Below are 17,206 nucleotides of genomic sequence, written 5' to 3'. Positions count from 1 at the left end.
TTTTTCTGATGATGGTACCTTTAGTCCTCAACTATTTAGAAGTTTGAGATTTGAGGGCCACCTGAGAGGCTCAGTTGTTTGAGCATCCAACTCTTGATTTCGGCTCAGGTCATGATCTCAGGGTTGTGAGATCGAGCCCCGCATCAGGCTCTGTGCTGAGTGTAGAGTCTGCTTAAGATTCTCTCTCTCCTGGGGCACCTGGGTGGCTCAGTGGGTTAGGTGTCCAACTTCAGCTCAGGTCATGATCTCATGGCCCCTGAGTTTAAGCCCCACATCAAGGTCGCTGCTGTCAGTACAGAGCCCACTTCGGATCTTCTATCCCCCTCTCTCACTCTGCCCCTCCCCTGCTTGCACTCTCTCTCTCAAAAATAAATAAATCTTAAGAAAAAAAAAAATTTTTCTCTCCCCCCCCCCCTTCTCCCTGGCTGGTGTCTCCCTCTCTCTCTCTCTAAAAAAAAAAAAAAAAAAAAAAAAAAAGGAAGAAATTTGAGATTTTTTAACTTTATTACTCATTCCATTGTGGATGCTAATGACTGCAAGGTCAGGCCTAGGGCTTTGGGGAACATATTTTCCTGGGTCTACAATGTTTCCTTTTTGATACTGGGGGACTTGGTCACCATTTTGGATGGATTGTCTGAAGCCAAACACGTGAGGAGGATTAGGCCCCTAGCTCTCCCACTTTTCTTTCTCAGCCTCTGTCTGAAACCAGCTGCTCACCCTGTACAAATGGTAAGGGTGTATCTCTGTGATCCAGGCCTCTGCCCCGGCCATGAGCTTCTCTCATGGCTGATACACTCACTCCTGGCACCGACTCTGCTCCAGGCCAGGCGGGAGACCCCTCGGAGCACTTCTATTGGCAGAGCACTTTTCAAGATTTCACAGTGGGACCCATCTGCCCCATTATGATACCAGGATACTGCCAGGAAGCTGCCAAGGCACCCGCTTCACATATAAAGAAACCTGAGGCCCAGGTAAGTGACATGCTCAAGTTCAGGTCCTTTGTGAGATGCCTGCACAACACACAGCGTAAAGACAAGGCCTACCAAAATTTCCAACACCTTTGCTGAGAGTCTCAATTAACTTCACCTAACTCTCTGAACACTTTACTGAGGCAGCTAGCTCCACGATCACAAACAGAACAGCAATTAGGAGTGTGCGTCCGGCCTGTGACTGGGGCATGGCATGAACCGTTTGGAGCCCACCTGCCCCAGCTAGAGAGAGCCCAACAATAGGGCTGCCCGCTGCTCCTGGGCTCCTGTGGTTGTGTGTCAGGCCAGGATCTGTGGGGAGATTTGCAATCATGCTGCTGGATTAAGAAGCTTTTCCATCTGAAGGTTTGGCCCAGCCACTTGGTTTTGACTATACCCGACCCACACACAGGCTTGAAGCCCAAAAGAATCACCTTCAAGTCCCCCCTGGAGACTCAGGCTCCGTCCACATACATGTCCTCCTGCTGACAATGCCCCTCAAGAACTGACAGAGCAATAGAAAACTACAAACAAGGACACACAAACCAGCAGAGGATCTTGTTCAAGTGCAGATTCTGCTTCAGTGGGGCTGAGGGGGGTATTGATGAGAAGCACCAGATGGGACAAATGTAGCTGGGCCACAGGCATGACAGAAATGATCTCACTTCCATCAAGGATGGAATTTTGTAACTTCCAGCCCTCTCCCCATCTCCGAGCCCTGAGTAGGCCAGTTGGTGCCCCGAACCTGCCCACATCACCTAGAATGCTGCCCAACTCCTTCACCCCTTGTCCCCACTTCTTAAGAAATCTACGGGGTGCTCTCCCCCCAGCAAGACCACTGTTTGCTGACAGTGATGACCATTCTCGACAATCAGCAATGGCCACAGACCCACATTGCCATTTAGGGGATTTCTCTTAGAAAGTCAGCACCTCTGTGCACAGTTTGCTCTCTCAGCTGGCAGAGTGTGTATCTCTTTGGAATTCAACTTGGAATTTATTAAAATTTGAATTGATAACAAACCATTATATCAGGTCCTTTGTAGTTTTCACACCAGTGGACATCCTCAAACTTTTTTCTGGAATAGTCTTTTCCTCTTGGCATTTCTGCCTTAATTTGGAATCCTGTCTACATGACTGGACCCCTGGCCAGATTGGAACTACAGCAGGAACTATAACTCTATGCCTCTGCAATGTCCCTGCAATGCCCCTGGCATGTATGTAACAGGAGATCTTAGTGAAAGGAAGTAAAAATTAAATTCTAAGTGATACAGTTTGCCAATCTGTGTTAAAGGATTTAGATATATGTGTGCTCCGTGACATAGTCATTCCATTTTTTTGTAGTCAATTCTAATGAAATAATTAGAAGTAAGTGAATTCAAGAAACACAGTATGTTATAAAAGCTAAACATTGAGAACATCTTGAATATCCAATAATGTAATGATTAAAAATTATGTCTATAGGGGCGCCTGGGGGCTCAGTTGGTTAGGCATCTCAATCTTGATTTCGGCTCAGGTATGATCTCCCAGTTTATGGGATTGAGCCCCACTTCGGGCTCTGTGTTGGCAGCATTGAGCTTGCTTGGGATTCTCTCTCTCCCCCTCTCTCTGTCCCTCCCCTGCTAGAGCCCTCTCTCTCTCTCTCAAAAGAAATAAACATTTTTTAAAAATTATGTCTATATTTATATATGCAGCTCTTAAAAACCTTATTTAAGAACATTTAATGAATGTGTTTCTTACATAACATGAGGTGAAAAAAACAGGTTGCAAAACTGGTTAAACAGCATGATCACAATTTTATAAAATATATAAATATATATTCAGAAAAAAACCCATAAATAATATATATCAAAAGGTTAATAGAATTGATTGCTGACCAGTATAATTGTAGGTGACCGTATTTTTTTTCTTTCAATTCTTGTATTCTCCAGATTTCTTTTATAGTAATTTATAGTAATTTCATAATTGCATAACTTATAAATTACGATTATTTATGGTATACCATAATATAATAATATTTAACCTTACTTGTCCCGTCTTCTTAGCTCCATCACAAATTCCTGAAGGATGAGGATTTTGGTTTCCCGCTTCCAGAGGGAAGCTTCCAGCTCCTCTTCCAGAGCCCTCTAGAAAATAAGTACACAGTGACGGTGCTAACAACCGATTCCGTCTTTCTCCTAAGATACCCTTTTTTCCACTGGCCTTACGGAAGACTTCCTTTCCATCGGATAGGCCTAGAGGTGCTTCTGACCCTCTCCTTGCTTCTACCTGTGCTAAGTACGCCTTAGGAGTTTGCCTCCTTGCAGAACTTTCGCCTGGACCCATCTACTACCTGGCAGCTAGTACCGACAGGTGTGGCCCGAGGGAGTCAGTCAAGCCTCCGCTGGTTCGCGCATCACCCAAGAAAATGACAAAAACCAACCCAAATCAGCCCCTTTCCCTGGCCGCCCAGTGGAGGTAAACAGAATCATGGTGGAGGGGAGATGAAGGAGAAGTTGCGGGCGCCCAGGTGGCAGTGAGGCGCCCCGAGTTGGTCCAAGCTTCTTTTCCCTGCTCCGGTCGCTGCCACCTCCCGCGGAGCAGCGGCTTTGCGGGCTGGCCGCGGGGGCAGGTCCTCGGGGCGCCGGGCGGGACCAGGTTCCTCGGGACTCGTGGGGCGGGTCCTCGGGGAATGGGGCGGGGATTGGGGGGCGGGCCCTCGGGGCACGGGGCGGCACTAGGGTCCTTGAGAGTCGTGGGGCGGGCCTTCGGGGCGCGGGGTGGGCACGGGGGGGCGGGTCCTCGCGGCGCGTGGCGGGACGTGGGTCCTCGGGACTCGCGGAACGGGCCCTCGGGGGCGGGTTCTCTGGGCGCGGGTGAGACTGGGGCCCCCGGAGCTTTGGGGGCGGGCCCTGGGTGGGCGTGGGGTGGGGGGGAGTTGGCGGCTCCTCGGGAAGCGGGGCGGGCCCTCGGGGCTCGCGGGGCGGAGATTGGGGGCGGGTCCTCAGGGCGGCGCGCGCCGGCGTCCCCCCGCTCCTCCCGCGCGCGGCCCCTGGAGTCCCGAGGCGCGCGGCCAGCCCAGCTCCGGCCGCCGCACTGAGAGCTGCGGGGCGGCCGAGCGCGCGCGGGCCGGGGCCGGGGCCGGGGCGGGGGGCGCCGCCCCCAGCGTCCTCTGCAGCCCCGGGAGCGAGGAGCCGAGGCGAGGACGAGGCTGAGTGGGGCCGGAACCATGAACCGGAGCTTCCACAAGTCTCAGACCCTGCGCTTCTACGACTGCAGCGCCGTGGAAGTCAAGAGCAAGGTAAGCCGGGCCCCCATGCGAATGAATGGGCGCCCCCGGGGGGACTGGACGCTGCGGAAGGTACCGGGGCAGGCGACAACTTTGGAGTGCGGGGGTCCAGCCGCCTTTCCCGCCGCTGCACGGACACAAAGCCCGGCCGCCCGGCGGGTGCAGCTGGAGCCCGGCGGTAGGAGGGCCGCGCGGGCTCCGGACCCCCGCGGGAGCGGCTCTTTTGTTCCACGAGCGGGAGGCGACCCGGCGCGCCACACGGTGGAGGGGCGGCGTTTCCGGGGCGACCCGGGGGCTGCTCGGAGTGGGGTCGTGGGGGGGGGGAGGTGCTGGGGGGCCCGGGCCGGGGAAGGGCCTGGCCGCGCCGCCTCCTTCGCTGCGGAGGAGGCTCGGGACTAACGAGGGGAGAGCGGCAGCGGGCCGGGACCCCCCCCCCCCCGCCCCTGGCCCAGGCTCTCTGGGCGCGCCCGGCCGGTGGCCCCTCCCGCTGTCCGCGCCCCGGCCCGAGCGTGCCCCAACTTGAGGGCTGCTATGCGCGTTCGGGTAATTGGCTGATAGGATCTGGCGCTTCTGCCCTCTGCGGGGGCGGCTCATTCGCGGCTGATGCTTTTGTCTGCGAGGGTCTTGTTGCAGTTGCTCAGGGTCCCGGAGGAGGGGGCTCCTCGGGCCCTAAGCTGCTGCCGCCTGGGGGTCGGCCCTCTCGCCCTTCCTCCACGCCTCCCCCCTCCTGTAAAGCGAGGCGGAGCAGCTTGACCGGTGGGAGAGGGGCAGGGCCGGAGGGTGGGCTCAGACCCCCATCTCCACACACACTTGGGCGCCGGGCGTTCGTGTCTAAGGAGCCGAGTCCAGTGCCCCCACTGTCCAGGCCGCCCCTGACCGCCAAGGGCGGAGGGGGTCCTTTGGTAAAGGGTTTACAGGGCGTCCGCCGAGGATGGGGGGCGGCTTCTCCGCAGTGAGCCAATGGAGTTTCGGGATTTCGTTTTCATCTTGAGGAGACAGTCTTTTTATGAACCCCTCACTTCTGTTAAGGTCGCACCCTTCCCCCGAATGCTAACTCTGTGACCCTCGCCCGGAACTCATCCCCTCTTTAGCCCAGGACTGCCCCCAGCCTCCCAAATCAAGTGTGCCTGCTGCGGGGTGTGTGAGGGAAGAACCCACAGGCATGAGTGGGAGCTCCAAACAGTTGTGGGTTTCTTTAACTGGTTGGAGACAGCTGATTGGAGCTCCTGGACCACTACCATAGGCATTGAGCACATGTAGTGGTTCCTTTTTTTTTTTTTTTTTTAACTTTTTATTTTGAGATTATTTTGGATTCACAGGCAGTTGTGGGAGAGAATACAGACTCCCAAGAAGGTCACTTGTAGTGGCGCAGTGTCATATCCAGGACCTGGTCATGTACCTCTGCTCTGTGCACGTCCCTGGGATTACCAGCAAGCACAGACAAGCCACAGAACACTTCCATCAAGGGTCCCTCTGGCTGCCCTTTTAGGGTGTTTGATTTCAGGTGTAAACTGACTAACACTAAACGCTTTTCCTAAATCACACGAGCCACATTTCCCATGCTCAGTAGCCATGTGCACCTCACAGCTGCCTGATGACAAGCACAGCTCCAGAGGACCGATCTAGAAGGACAGATCTGGAGGAGAGGCCCTCACCAGGCCTTATCACACAGTTCTGGACTGCTGGTACAGGGCAGGCTACTGGGGGCCTGCCTTTGCCTCTCCTCCAGGACAGGAGTGAGAGGCTATGGGGGTTCTGGCTGCCCAGCCAGCTGTGTTAGACTGCCCTACCCCTTCTGGCTCCCCAGTTGCTGGCCCGTGCTCCAAGCTTGGGTTCAGGTTCAGATGCAGTGAATGTTCCCCTGGAGGTGAGTGGCAGAGCTGGAGTTTGGGTTGGATTTGGGAGCACCCCTGAAAGGGCCACACCAACCTGGGTGCAGGGAGTGCCTGCTGAGCTGGCTGTTGGACACACACACGTTCCATTTTGGATGACGGGGCTTGCCTTCTTGTCTGTCCAGAGAGTACACCTGGCTCTTCCTTCCGCGTACACCCTCCCACTGCCCCCCTTAGTGATTAATACTTGATACCATGGCGCCCATCTCCGCAGGGAGCCTTTACTTCAGCTGCTCTTGTCAAAATACAGGAAGCAAAACTTGATGACAATGATGTCTTTATTCAGGTTAAACGTAGCACCATAGCATCTCGGTTTGCGTGTGGGGAAAATGGTGCCGGGGCGTGAGTCCAGCTAGGTCTGCTACCTACTTCTCTTTTGAACTTTCAGGAAAGTCATTTAAACTTTCAGAGCCTTGGTTATTTCATCTGTAAAATGGGCATTGTTCCTGTTCTGCTTACTTCCCAGGACAAAAATGAGGTAATGAATGTGAAAGCACTTTGAAGACTTGAGGAGTTCCTGCAGTTGTAAATGTCAGTTCCTGCAGTTCAGAATACTGGGTATGAAATTGTGTGGCATTTCAGGATATTGGGTCTGAAATTCACCTCTCACCCTCTCAGAATTTTGGGCCATGTGCTACAGCTAGTCAATTCCCAAAGCCTTGACCTGGTGGCTCTCCCCCATCACAAACATTTCCACATACTTATGATTGATCTGTTCCTCCCCAAACCAACAGAATGTACTTGCTACTCCCCAGCCCTGGCAGTGGGACTGCCTTTTTGCCACTTGCTTTGACTTTTGCCTCTCCTCTCATGAGACCTGCAGTGTGGAGGGAGGAACTGTGCACAGGTCTGGGGGAGCATGTTCAGGCCCAAGGGAGCACATCTTGGAGCCTCGTAGGGGTAGCAAGAAGGCCAGTGTCTAGGGGAGGTGTCTGCAAGGGGCATAGGAGTTAGAGGATGTCTGAAGGAGCACAGTCACCCTCTGTCAGCAGTGTGCTCCCCCCGCACAAGCCCCTGCCTTCTAGTTGAAGACCCTGGTGCTAAAGGAGGCCCATCATTGTCCAGATACCCAGTCCCAGTCGGGCCTCATTCACATTCTCTTAACCTGGTGGCCTGTCTGCCATGGTTATGTAGCTTTCCCCCACCTGAAGTGCTCTCTGAGAATCCACCCTGTGCACCAGCCCTTTCCTACAAAGCCCATCCGATGCCTTCACCGGGCCAAGCCCCCTCCAACTCCTGACCCCTTCTCATCTTATGGCCCTTGTCACAGTGTGGCACAAGGCGGTTGTTCACAATAGAGACCAAAGACTGTGTTTACAACTCAGGGGCATGTCATGTCCATTGTGTTTGGCGGAGATTCACTGCTAAGGGTTTTAATCCAGTGTTTGCTGCTTTGTTTAAATCATGTTGGAGATGGGGCGCCTGGGTGGCTCAGTCGGTTAAGCGTCCGACTTCGGCTCAGGTCACGATCTTGCAGTCCGTGAGTTCGAGCCCCGCATCAGGCTCTGGGCTGATGGCTCAGAGCCTGGAGCCTGCTTCCGATTCTGTGTCTCCCTCTCTCTCTGCCCCTCCCGTTCATGCTCTGTCTCTCTCTGTCTCAAAAATAAATAAACGTTAAAAAAAAAATTAAAAAATTAATAAAAAATTAAAAAAAAATCACGTTGGAGGCTTTTCTGGATTGTAAACAAATATGTTGTCATTATAGAAAATTTAAAAACTGTATCAGGCACAAAATGGGATAAGTCTCCCATCCAGAAATGAGCCACTGTTCAGTGTTGCTGTGTGTCTTCTTGACCCTTTATATGCATATGTAGCATCTTTATGCTACAGAATCAGGATCATATTTTACAGGCATGTCATTCTATAGCCTGCTTTCCCCCGTCAGTTTAACAGTGTGTTTTCTCGTGTCATTAGAATTTTCTTAAAAACATTCTTAAAACATATTTTAAAATTACTACTTAGTATTTATTTTATGTGTAAACCATAATTAATTTAACCAGTATCCTATTTGGGTCATTTCCAGTTGTTTTCTGTAATAAACGATGCCGTGAATAACATTTATATTTAAAGTCTAAATAAACATTACCTACAGAGTATGTATAGATATGCTACATAAAAGGTATAAAGAACTGCTGATTTATTAAGTCTTATTGTTTCTTCAGGACAGATTCCTAGAGTGCAGTTGTTATGTTAAAAATATGCACATTTATAAGACTTTGAATATATATATATGTATATATTGCTAAATTTTCTTGCAGAAAGTCTCTTCTGCAGATTTATATACTGTTTCACATCTGCCCACCCATCTCTGTCACCCCTCCCTCCCTCTAGCACTGGTATTTCCTCTTTTCTTTTCTTTCTTTCTTTCTTTTAGTTTATTTATTTATTTTGAGAGAGAGAGAGCACGAGTGGGAGAGGGAGACAGAGAGCTGAAATCCAGAGTTGGATACTTAACCGACTAAGCCACCCAGGTGCCCTTGCCCCTAGCACTGGGATTATTCTTTCCCAGGTAGATAAGTGGAACCCCATCCCATTGTTTTAATTTGTATCTTTGAATTATTGGTGAATTGAACGGTTTTATATTTGTGGGCTATTTGTCTATTTTTAGCTGCCTCTTTCTTTCCTACATGCTTTTTTTTTTTCCTGTTAGTCCTTATTCTTTATTGAATTATGGGAGCTGCTTGACAACAGATTTTCCCACCTGTGCTGAGGTAACAGTGTTTCGGCCCACAAGTTCCCTGGTCCCCAGACCTTATCTCTGGCTGAGGTTGTTGGCTGCCCGGTGCTGCAGGAACATGTCTTTCCATCTGGTGGGCTGGGGGCTGGGCCAGGCCCTCCCCATGGGGTGATTGGGCACTTGCCTGCAGCCAGCCAGTTAAGAACTGCCTGACACAGTTTGACTCACCTGTGTGTGTCAGCTACACCCTTTTAAGATTCCAGCTTTGTATGTGTGCACGTCTGTGTTCAAACAGGTTCGGTGACTTGATGTGGGAAGCTGCATCTGGAGGAGACTCTCACCAGGGACCCAGGTAGCAGATGTCAGTCTAGTGGGTGCCAGTGGTGTCCATGCCAACCTTTTGTGGGTCTCAGAGCCCTGTGAACTCTCCCAGAGGGTACTCCAACTAGTCAGGAGTTCGAGCCTTTTTCTAGGACCCATGGCATTTCAGATGGAGGGTTCTCCCAGTTTCAGGGAAGGAGTGTCAGGAATTGGAAGGTGCAGCTATTCAGGGTATCAGAAGCTCAAAGGTTTCTGAGTCATGTTTAAAATCAGTGAAAAAGGAGAGGCACCCCGACCCTTTCCCATGAAGGTGCTCCCCGGACCTTTAGAGGCAAGCAAGGAATGAGCTAGGAACGATGGCAGCAGAAGCCACCATGACAGTAGTCATTTAACAAGGGAGCATCAAGAGTTAGTGTAAGACTTGTTCAGCTGGCCGAGTACGTGTTTACTGGCTCACCACTTCCTCTTGGCAAATCTCTAGTCTTCTGTGAGCCTGGGGAGTGATGGGAGGTACTGTGAGCCTTTTTAGACCCTGCAGCTTTCCTCTGAAGCTACCCCTGGACACAGTAGGGGTATACAGATGGTCCAGGCTGGACACTCCCCTCTGTGTACAGGGTGCACTCAGAAGTATTTCTTCAAATTTGTTTAACTGCAGATACACACGCCAGACACTGTTCTAAATACACAACAATTGCAAATAATAGTTCCTTAAGTCCCATCACAGCCCTGCAAGATGGGTTCCGTTATCACCACCGGTATGTAAGAGAGAACACTGAGGCCCAGGGAGTTCCACGAAGCTGCCCAAGGTCAGAGACCCCCAGCAGTCTGGCTCCAGAGTGCATGCTCTTTGCCATGAACTGTCAGTGGCCACTGGGGGAGGAGGGCTCCTGATTTCTCTTCCTCTGACAAGCCCTGAATCCAGGTCTGGGTATTGATGCAGGTGTTCCTAGCATGCCCTGTGCAGAATGAGACAGACCCCCTTGGGCTGTCTGGATCTAGAGCTTGTAAGGGTAAGCTCTTGTGCTTTTGGGGCAAGAAGTTCTATTTTTCTTACATCACCATTACAGGTTCTTATGGGATGGTCTCAAGGGAAGTTTTCTACTCAGTAGTTGTTCTGGAAAGTCTGATTCCACAATGCGTTGATTTTTATTTTATTTTATTTTATTTTATTTTATTTTATTTTATTTTATTTACTGAGCAACCACTATGTGCCAAGCATAGGGCTCATGATGGGCGTACAAAGATAGCTAAGACAAATGTTATCTCCTCCTTATAAAACTATGCTCCAGGGACGCCTGGGTGGCTCAGTAGGTTGAGCGTCCGACTTCGGCTCAGGTCAAGATCTCACAGTTCGGGAGTTCGAGCCCTGCGTTGGACTCTGTGCTGACAGCTCAGAGCCTGGAGCCTGCTTCAGATTCTGTCTCCCTCTCTCTCTGTTCCTCCCCCACTTGCACTCTGTCTCTCTCAAAAATAAAGATTAAAAAAGAAAGAAAGAAAGAAAACTATGGTCCAATGAAGGTTTGGTCTGGCACGTGGGAAGATTAGGGTGGGGGTGGGGGTGGGGTGGAAGTCCTTCATTCTGATATCCCAAGTGTCACCAAATCACCACTTCCCATTTCCTTGAGCTCAGAGGCTTCCAGCGCATCCCAGCTGGCCTGTCAGCCCACCAACACCAGTCATGGTGGTCAGCCTCCAGGAACCACCCGCCTGCTTTCTAGCAGCAGCAGCAGCATCAAAGTCTGCTATGGTTGCTTCGAGATAAGTCAGACCACCTTCTCCCTTCATTGCTTCCAGAAGCAGCTGGGCTCTGGCCTCCACTTTTCCTCATCTGGGGGCTCTCCTCTGCACTAGACCAGGAGGCCAGCTCCAAAAACTAGCTGCATTTCTCAGTGATCTGCTCCAAGGAGAAACTCGGCATCTAAAGTGTGAAAAGCAGTGTTTTGCACACAGGAGGTGCCCAAAAAATGTTGGCTGAGTTGAATTCAGATAAGGAACAGCTGGATTTTCCTGTTGGCTACTAGTCCAGAAGTTGTTAGGATACTTTAGAAAAGAACTACTTTTTGAGGAAGGTGACCAAAACTTGGCTCACTGATGGGATTATTCTCCGGGCACCTCTGAGAGGAGCCTTGTCCCCTCCCTGCCAGTGCTGCAGGGGACAGCGTGGACAGAAGCGGGGAGAGGATGAGCTAAACAGAAAAGAGAAACTTTGAGAGTTGAAAGGAAATTGTTTTAAAAGTCCATGTTGATATTTCTGCTGTGTTGGTGTCTGCTAATTTCCTTAGTGTTTGATCACAGGCCGAGAGCCCCAGGGGGTGCAGCCCGTGGGCCCCTTTTCAGAGCCAGCTCTGTGTGCGTCTCCAGGAGCCAAGCTCATAGCCCTTCCTTGCAAGCTCCATTGGCCCTATATGCTTCCTCCTCCGGAGCTGCCGCGGGCAGCCCTGAGTTACCTACAGGTAGGGGTAACAGGCCCAGGACACTCTCTGTTACAGCTGTGACATCAGTTACCTTTGATGCCTTTTTTCCTTTTTTTTTTTTTTTTTTAATTTTTTTTTTTTCTTTTCAACGTTTTTTTTATTTATTTTTGGGACAGAGAGAGACAGAGCATGAACGGGGGAGGGGCAGAGAGAGAGGGAGACACAGAATCGGAAACAGGCTCCAGGCTCCGAGCCATCAGCCCAGAGCCTGACGCGGGGCTCGAACTCACGGACCGCGAGATCGTGACCTGGCTGAAGTCGGACGCTTAACCGACTGCGCCACCCAGGCGCCCCTGATGCCTTTTTTCCATGTCCCCTCATTTCAGTTCTTCCCAGGTACTCAGGGTCCAGGGATGTGTGTCCCACACCCCATCACCCATCGCTCTGTCTCCTCCCAAGGCCGTGTTCCTCACTGGGGCTCTGAGCAGATGCTTGCCGGCAGGCTCCACTCCTCATCCCCAACCAGAGCACCTGCTCTGTATTTTGGGGTATGTGTGTTGCATTTTACTTGGGGGTAGAAAAAAAGCTTTTGCTGCTCACAGAGTTTGAAAACCACCCAGAGCCTCATGCATGGCCCAGCCCTGTTAAATTCTTGGTTTGTCTCCTCCCTCTGCTCCACAGGCTGACCTTCTTACAACCCGATCCCTTCCCACTCTTGCCCAGGCTTGAGGCTGAAATAGCTGCCTTTTCAGTTGGCTGTTCCAGACCTACTTAATGCGGCAGGCTCTCTCCTTGTGACACTAAAATACACTAATCTCAGGCGTGCAGCTTAATGAAAGTTTGCATGCTTACACACCCAGGTGACCACTATGCAGATCACAGTGTGGAACATTCCAGTATCCAGGAAGCTTCCCTCATACCCTGTCTAGTCAGCACCCACCCCCAGTGTAACCACCATCAGGGGCTCGGTCACTAACGATGAGTGTTCTGGTCCTCGGATGTGACGTAATGATACACTCCTGTGTCCAGAGGGTACGTTGTGTGCATCAGTGGAGATTTTTTATGGGTGCCAAGTGTTGTGCTTCTGCCTGTGTTGATGGTGCCCAGAGCCGCGTGCATGTCCTTTGGTGGCTGTGTGCATGAGTGCCTCTTCAGTGCACTCATGCTGTCCGCTGGCCTTCGCGATACTGCTATGCTCGGTGCGGTGGGACACTGAGCTGCCCTGGTGGTCCTGCTGAGTCTAACCCACCACGCAGTGCGACTGTTCTCAGCTCTGGCCCTGGACTAGACTGGATTTAGGGGAGTGGCTGCTGTGGGACGTCTGAGCATTTGAGAGTCCCAAAGGCCTTGAACCACAACTTATTAAGTGTGTGTTGATTAATAAATTAAAATAAATCAGGAAGAGATTCTTTGTCGCAGAATTTATGTTTCTACCGCTGACTGGTGAAGGGACTCTGATACTTCTCCATGTGATTCTGTGGTTCCTTTTGCTGTTCTCATGCCTTTCTTGCCTTTCCTTCAGTCCACACCAGCTTCCATGGGCCCCTCTGGTGGACCTGGCATTGTGCAAGAAGCTGAGACTCTGGGCGAACAAGGATGGGCCTGCGGGCTGCTCGACAGGTCACAGGGCATCTCATGCACAGGCTCTTCAGTGAGATGCGTTGTCTCCTTTTTGAATAGTGTCTGATCTTCATGTGTAGAATGAAAACCCCACAAGCAGCCTCAGCTTGGTGGGCTGTGGACACCTGTGCAGGTCAGAGCTTTCAACCACCTTCACCCTGGGAGGTTTGCTGTGTTACCCGGAAGCTCTCCCTGATACACACCTGTGGATGTCGACAGATCACAGTGCAGCCACCGGTGGGGCTTTGTCTGCTCCTCCTAAAAGTCCTGCCCAGTGAGCAGGTGTATCTGTTCTCCGTGTTATCACATCGGTGTGCTTGCCGAAAGCTGGGTTAGGCGTCAGTGTACCAGGCAGACCTCTCTTGGTATCTTTGCTTCTGAGGCAAGGTGAGGACAGACAGGGCACCCCTTTTGGGGGACGTGTGCTTTGTGGAAGGACCCCAAGGTCCCTGGGTAAGGGCTGTGGAAGAGAGAATTATGAGGGACAGCTGAGAAAGGTGCCATGCTGGAAGGATGTGGAGGATAAAGTAACATCCATATCCTGTTTTCCACGGCACGGGGGCCTGAGCCACTGGCTCCCCACCCACAAGTCCTGACCTGACTTCCCCTGTTGGCCTGGGATAATGATGGTGTGTTGCTATGGGACAAAACAAACTTCTGTGCCTGTAGGATGTTCCCTCACGTGGGGCCGCAGGTGGCCCCAGCCTCAGGCCCATCAGCAGCTGTCCAGACCCAGGGGCACAGGCCCAAACCTCATAGGAACATGCTCCTGTCGACGGCAGGTGAGGCAGGGGCTCTGCTTCTCTGGGCAGATGCTGGCAGCACCGTCAGGGAGACACTCCCGGGTGAAACAGCGTGTTGAGGAACACCCTTCGCTGTTCACGAGGTGCGGTGAGCTGCCCTGGGGTCCCCCTCACCACGCTTGGAGGCACCTGTCCCATCCCCCATCTCCCAGGGGCGTGGCCCCATTGCCAGTCTGTCAGTGGTGCCTCTTCCCAGCCAAGGTGGCCCAGGACTCTCGTCATGGCGTTGCCAGAGATGAGCACATGGCCATGAGAGTGGCCAAGGCTGTGCCGTTGAGGGTGCTGTGCATGTCCCCTCAGCTGGGTTTCTGGGAGGCACACAGTCTCTGGGCCCCCTCCCTGCACCGGGAGCCTGGCCAGCCTGGTGGGAGCATCTGCTGCTCAGGTCACATCACTTGGAGAGTCTAGGTGGCTATGACCCTCTCTGTTCAGTTGTGGCTTCCTTTCTTGAAGCATCAGCTGTGTGCTGTGCTTTCTGTCAGGGCTCCCGCCAGGTCTTCGACATAGATGTTTTCCTCAAAGCTCATGACACGGTGTGCATGAACTGTCGTGGGGAGCACCCTTGGGGCTTGACCGACCTATTAAGTCAACTAAGCAAGGCCCGGGTATAAGGGGCAAAACCAGACCCTAACCCTCAGTTGCTTCCCATCTGTTTCACATTGTTTCCTGATTCTATCTGCTGGAAAATAGACAACAGCTACCTGCCCGGATGTGGTCTGAAGTCACATCCTCTATCTCTCCACCTCCCTCCCCAGCACCTCCTGGACCCTGGCTCAGGGCTGTACTGCTTCCTGTGTGTCCCTCACGGGTCCTGTGAAACCCCCTCTCCCAACAGCCCCATGAGCTCCAGCCTGTGCACCGTCTGTTTGGTGCAGGGATGAACCTGATCCCACTTCCTCCTCTGGTACCCCATGGGATCTTCGCAGCTGTGGTCAGAGTAGTTGGTGACCACCCCAGTCCCTGGCGCACCTGAAGTGCCACAAAGCGGATGCCCCTTGAATTGCATGGCTAAGGGTGCACAGTGCCCACTGGGCTCTGAGCCTCCACCTGGAGCTGCGGGGTTCAGGTCATGCTCATGAGCACAGCTTTTCTCATACAGAATTATAAGGAGAGTGTTTCATCTGAAACATGGACCTGAGAGATAAGTGCCAGCCAGGGATGGAAGGGACGGGGCTGAGGAAGGTGGCTCCTCGGGAACCGGGAAGGTGGCTCAGCTGAGGAAGGACGTGTTGCTCTCAGTGGCCCACAGCATGTTTGGGTCTCTGAGAAGGGCTCCCCAGGATCAGCTGTGCGGGAACGCTATGCACCTTCTCCAGGCAACCTGGCCAATAGCAGCCGTTGGCTGGGATCACACTCTCAGGACAGCCCATGTATTTGTATTTGAGTCTCACAAAAACCCTATGAAGAATATATTTTTGTCCCTTTTTCACAAAGGAGGAAATATGCTCAGGGAAGTTTACATTATCCAGAGTCACACAGCCAGGAAAGGTGAGTTGGGAATTTGAACCTGCAGAGCCTTGAACTTAATGACTCTGCCCTCCTGTCTGTTGTTGGACACCATGGCCCAGATCTGGTGCCATCACAACCCATCCCCATCCCTGGAAACTGCCCCTTTTTTGTGCATCGTGAGTTCATGTTGGGCTATGACTCTGCTTCCCTAGGGGGCCAGGGACCCAGGTCTCTGCCTGGGTGGCTCTCTGCTTCTGGTCCCAGAAAGGCAGGGTCAGATGGCCTCCACATCCTGCATGCTGTGGCCTAGGCAGACCTTCCAGTCGGCGGGCTCCCCCTTGCATAGCAGCCGGGGCAGCCTAGCTCTCTATCATGCTGCTCCGCCTGCAAGAGCCCCTCCTCATCCACACACTCAGTGGTTCAGGCATCCCTTCCCACTTGCGGGTCTGCTCCCAGTGCCCGAGCTTCCACATGGGGTTCTCACCACGCCACTGGAGCTCTCTGGCTCTTTTCTGCATTCCCTCTGGTATTAGCCTCAGTTTCTCCATTTACTGGGCTCATGACTGAGGGCAGGGATTGAGTCCTTCCAGGTCTCAGTGTCCTGGCCTTTAAAAGGGGACTAGTGACACCTCTGGATTTCTGTTAGGATTAAAAAGAGCTTGCACACAATGTGTGGCACTGATCATACCTCGTCTACCGTACTGGAAATCCCTGCCAGACAGAAACCATAGACCACGTTCCTAAATTTCTGTGTTCTCCACTCCTAGGCCCACCCTACACCTACATTTACCAGTGCCGGGTCCCTGGATGCAGATGGCACATGTGACCTGGAGAGTATGTATGTGAGCAGAGGAGTGCATGCAACACCTGCAGCGCGCACACACACACACACACACACACACACACACTCACTGAGGTGACCCAGGTACACTGGGCTCTTGGTCCCCAGCAGCCTCACACAGGATGTGGTGCCTGTCTGAGCAGTTCTGCAGCTACTGGTGGCTGGGACGTCATTGCTCTGGATCAAGATGGGTGCATGGGGCACAGGAAGGGGCCTTGCTCCGCTGCCGGCTCCACCCCATCTGACTCACAGGTCTGTGGCCTGATTTTAAACTGCCCTAACATGCCAGCCCAGGAAGTCATCCCATGGTGGGGTCCCACATTCTGACAGATGCCACATGAGGATAATGACCTGTGCTTCCTGATCATTTCCAAAAGGGGGGTCTTCCCACAGATTTCCATATGGCCTGCACGTGCATTCGTGCTCCTTGGCCCTGTCCCCAAATGGTCCAAGGTGTTGGCATTACCTTATGAAAGTATGCTGCTGAGATCCTTCACACCTGGGCTGCCTGGCTCCTTCAGTCTGTGCGGCAGGTGACCTGTTCCTATCCTCTCTTTACCTGAATATTTCCTTTCCTCAAACACAGAGTTTCAATCAGGGCCTGTGTCCTACAGTTTCTTTGTTTGCATTTCCCAGTTTGTAATTACACATTTGCATGTGTGATTACTGTCCAACATCAGGCTTTCAAACAGCCATCAACCCAATGAAGACGCTCAACACTAGCACGGGGCGCCACCCATGTCCGGCATTCAGCAAAATTTTGTTCAGTGAACGAATATGTAAACACATACCAAAACCCAGCACATAGCAGTGACTAGCAAGATGCTTACTGGGATGTTTGCAACCGTGCTTTTCACACTCGTGTGCACAGGAGTCGCTGGGGGTCTAGTTAGAATTCAGGTTGTGACTCCCTAAGCCTGGGGCCTGAGTTGAAGGTCCCAGGTGACAGTCAGTGA

General features: G+C 52.2%; 1 protein-coding gene across 1 annotated transcript in view; it reads left to right on the top strand.

Moving 5' to 3' along the window:
- Positions 1–4,027: 4,027 nt before the first annotated feature.
- Positions 4,028–17,206, top strand: part of PARD6G (par-6 family cell polarity regulator gamma) — a 91,486-nt gene continuing 78,307 nt past the window's right edge. Inside the window, exon 1 of the mRNA XM_086683316.1 lies at positions 4,028–4,245. Coding sequence (XP_086539442.1) covers positions 4,174–4,245 — 72 coding nt within the window. The 5' untranslated portion in view covers positions 4,028–4,173. The remainder of the gene's footprint in view (positions 4,246–17,206) is intronic.

The sequence above is a fragment of the Puma concolor genome, chromosome D3 (genome assembly GCF_028749965.1).
Source record: "Puma concolor isolate L17-30 chromosome D3, mPumCon1.1.hap2, whole genome shotgun sequence".
Classification (NCBI taxonomy): domain Eukaryota; kingdom Metazoa; phylum Chordata; class Mammalia; order Carnivora; family Felidae; genus Puma; species Puma concolor.
Note: the sequence above shows the minus strand (reverse complement) of the source record. Positions and strands in the feature narration are given on the sequence as shown.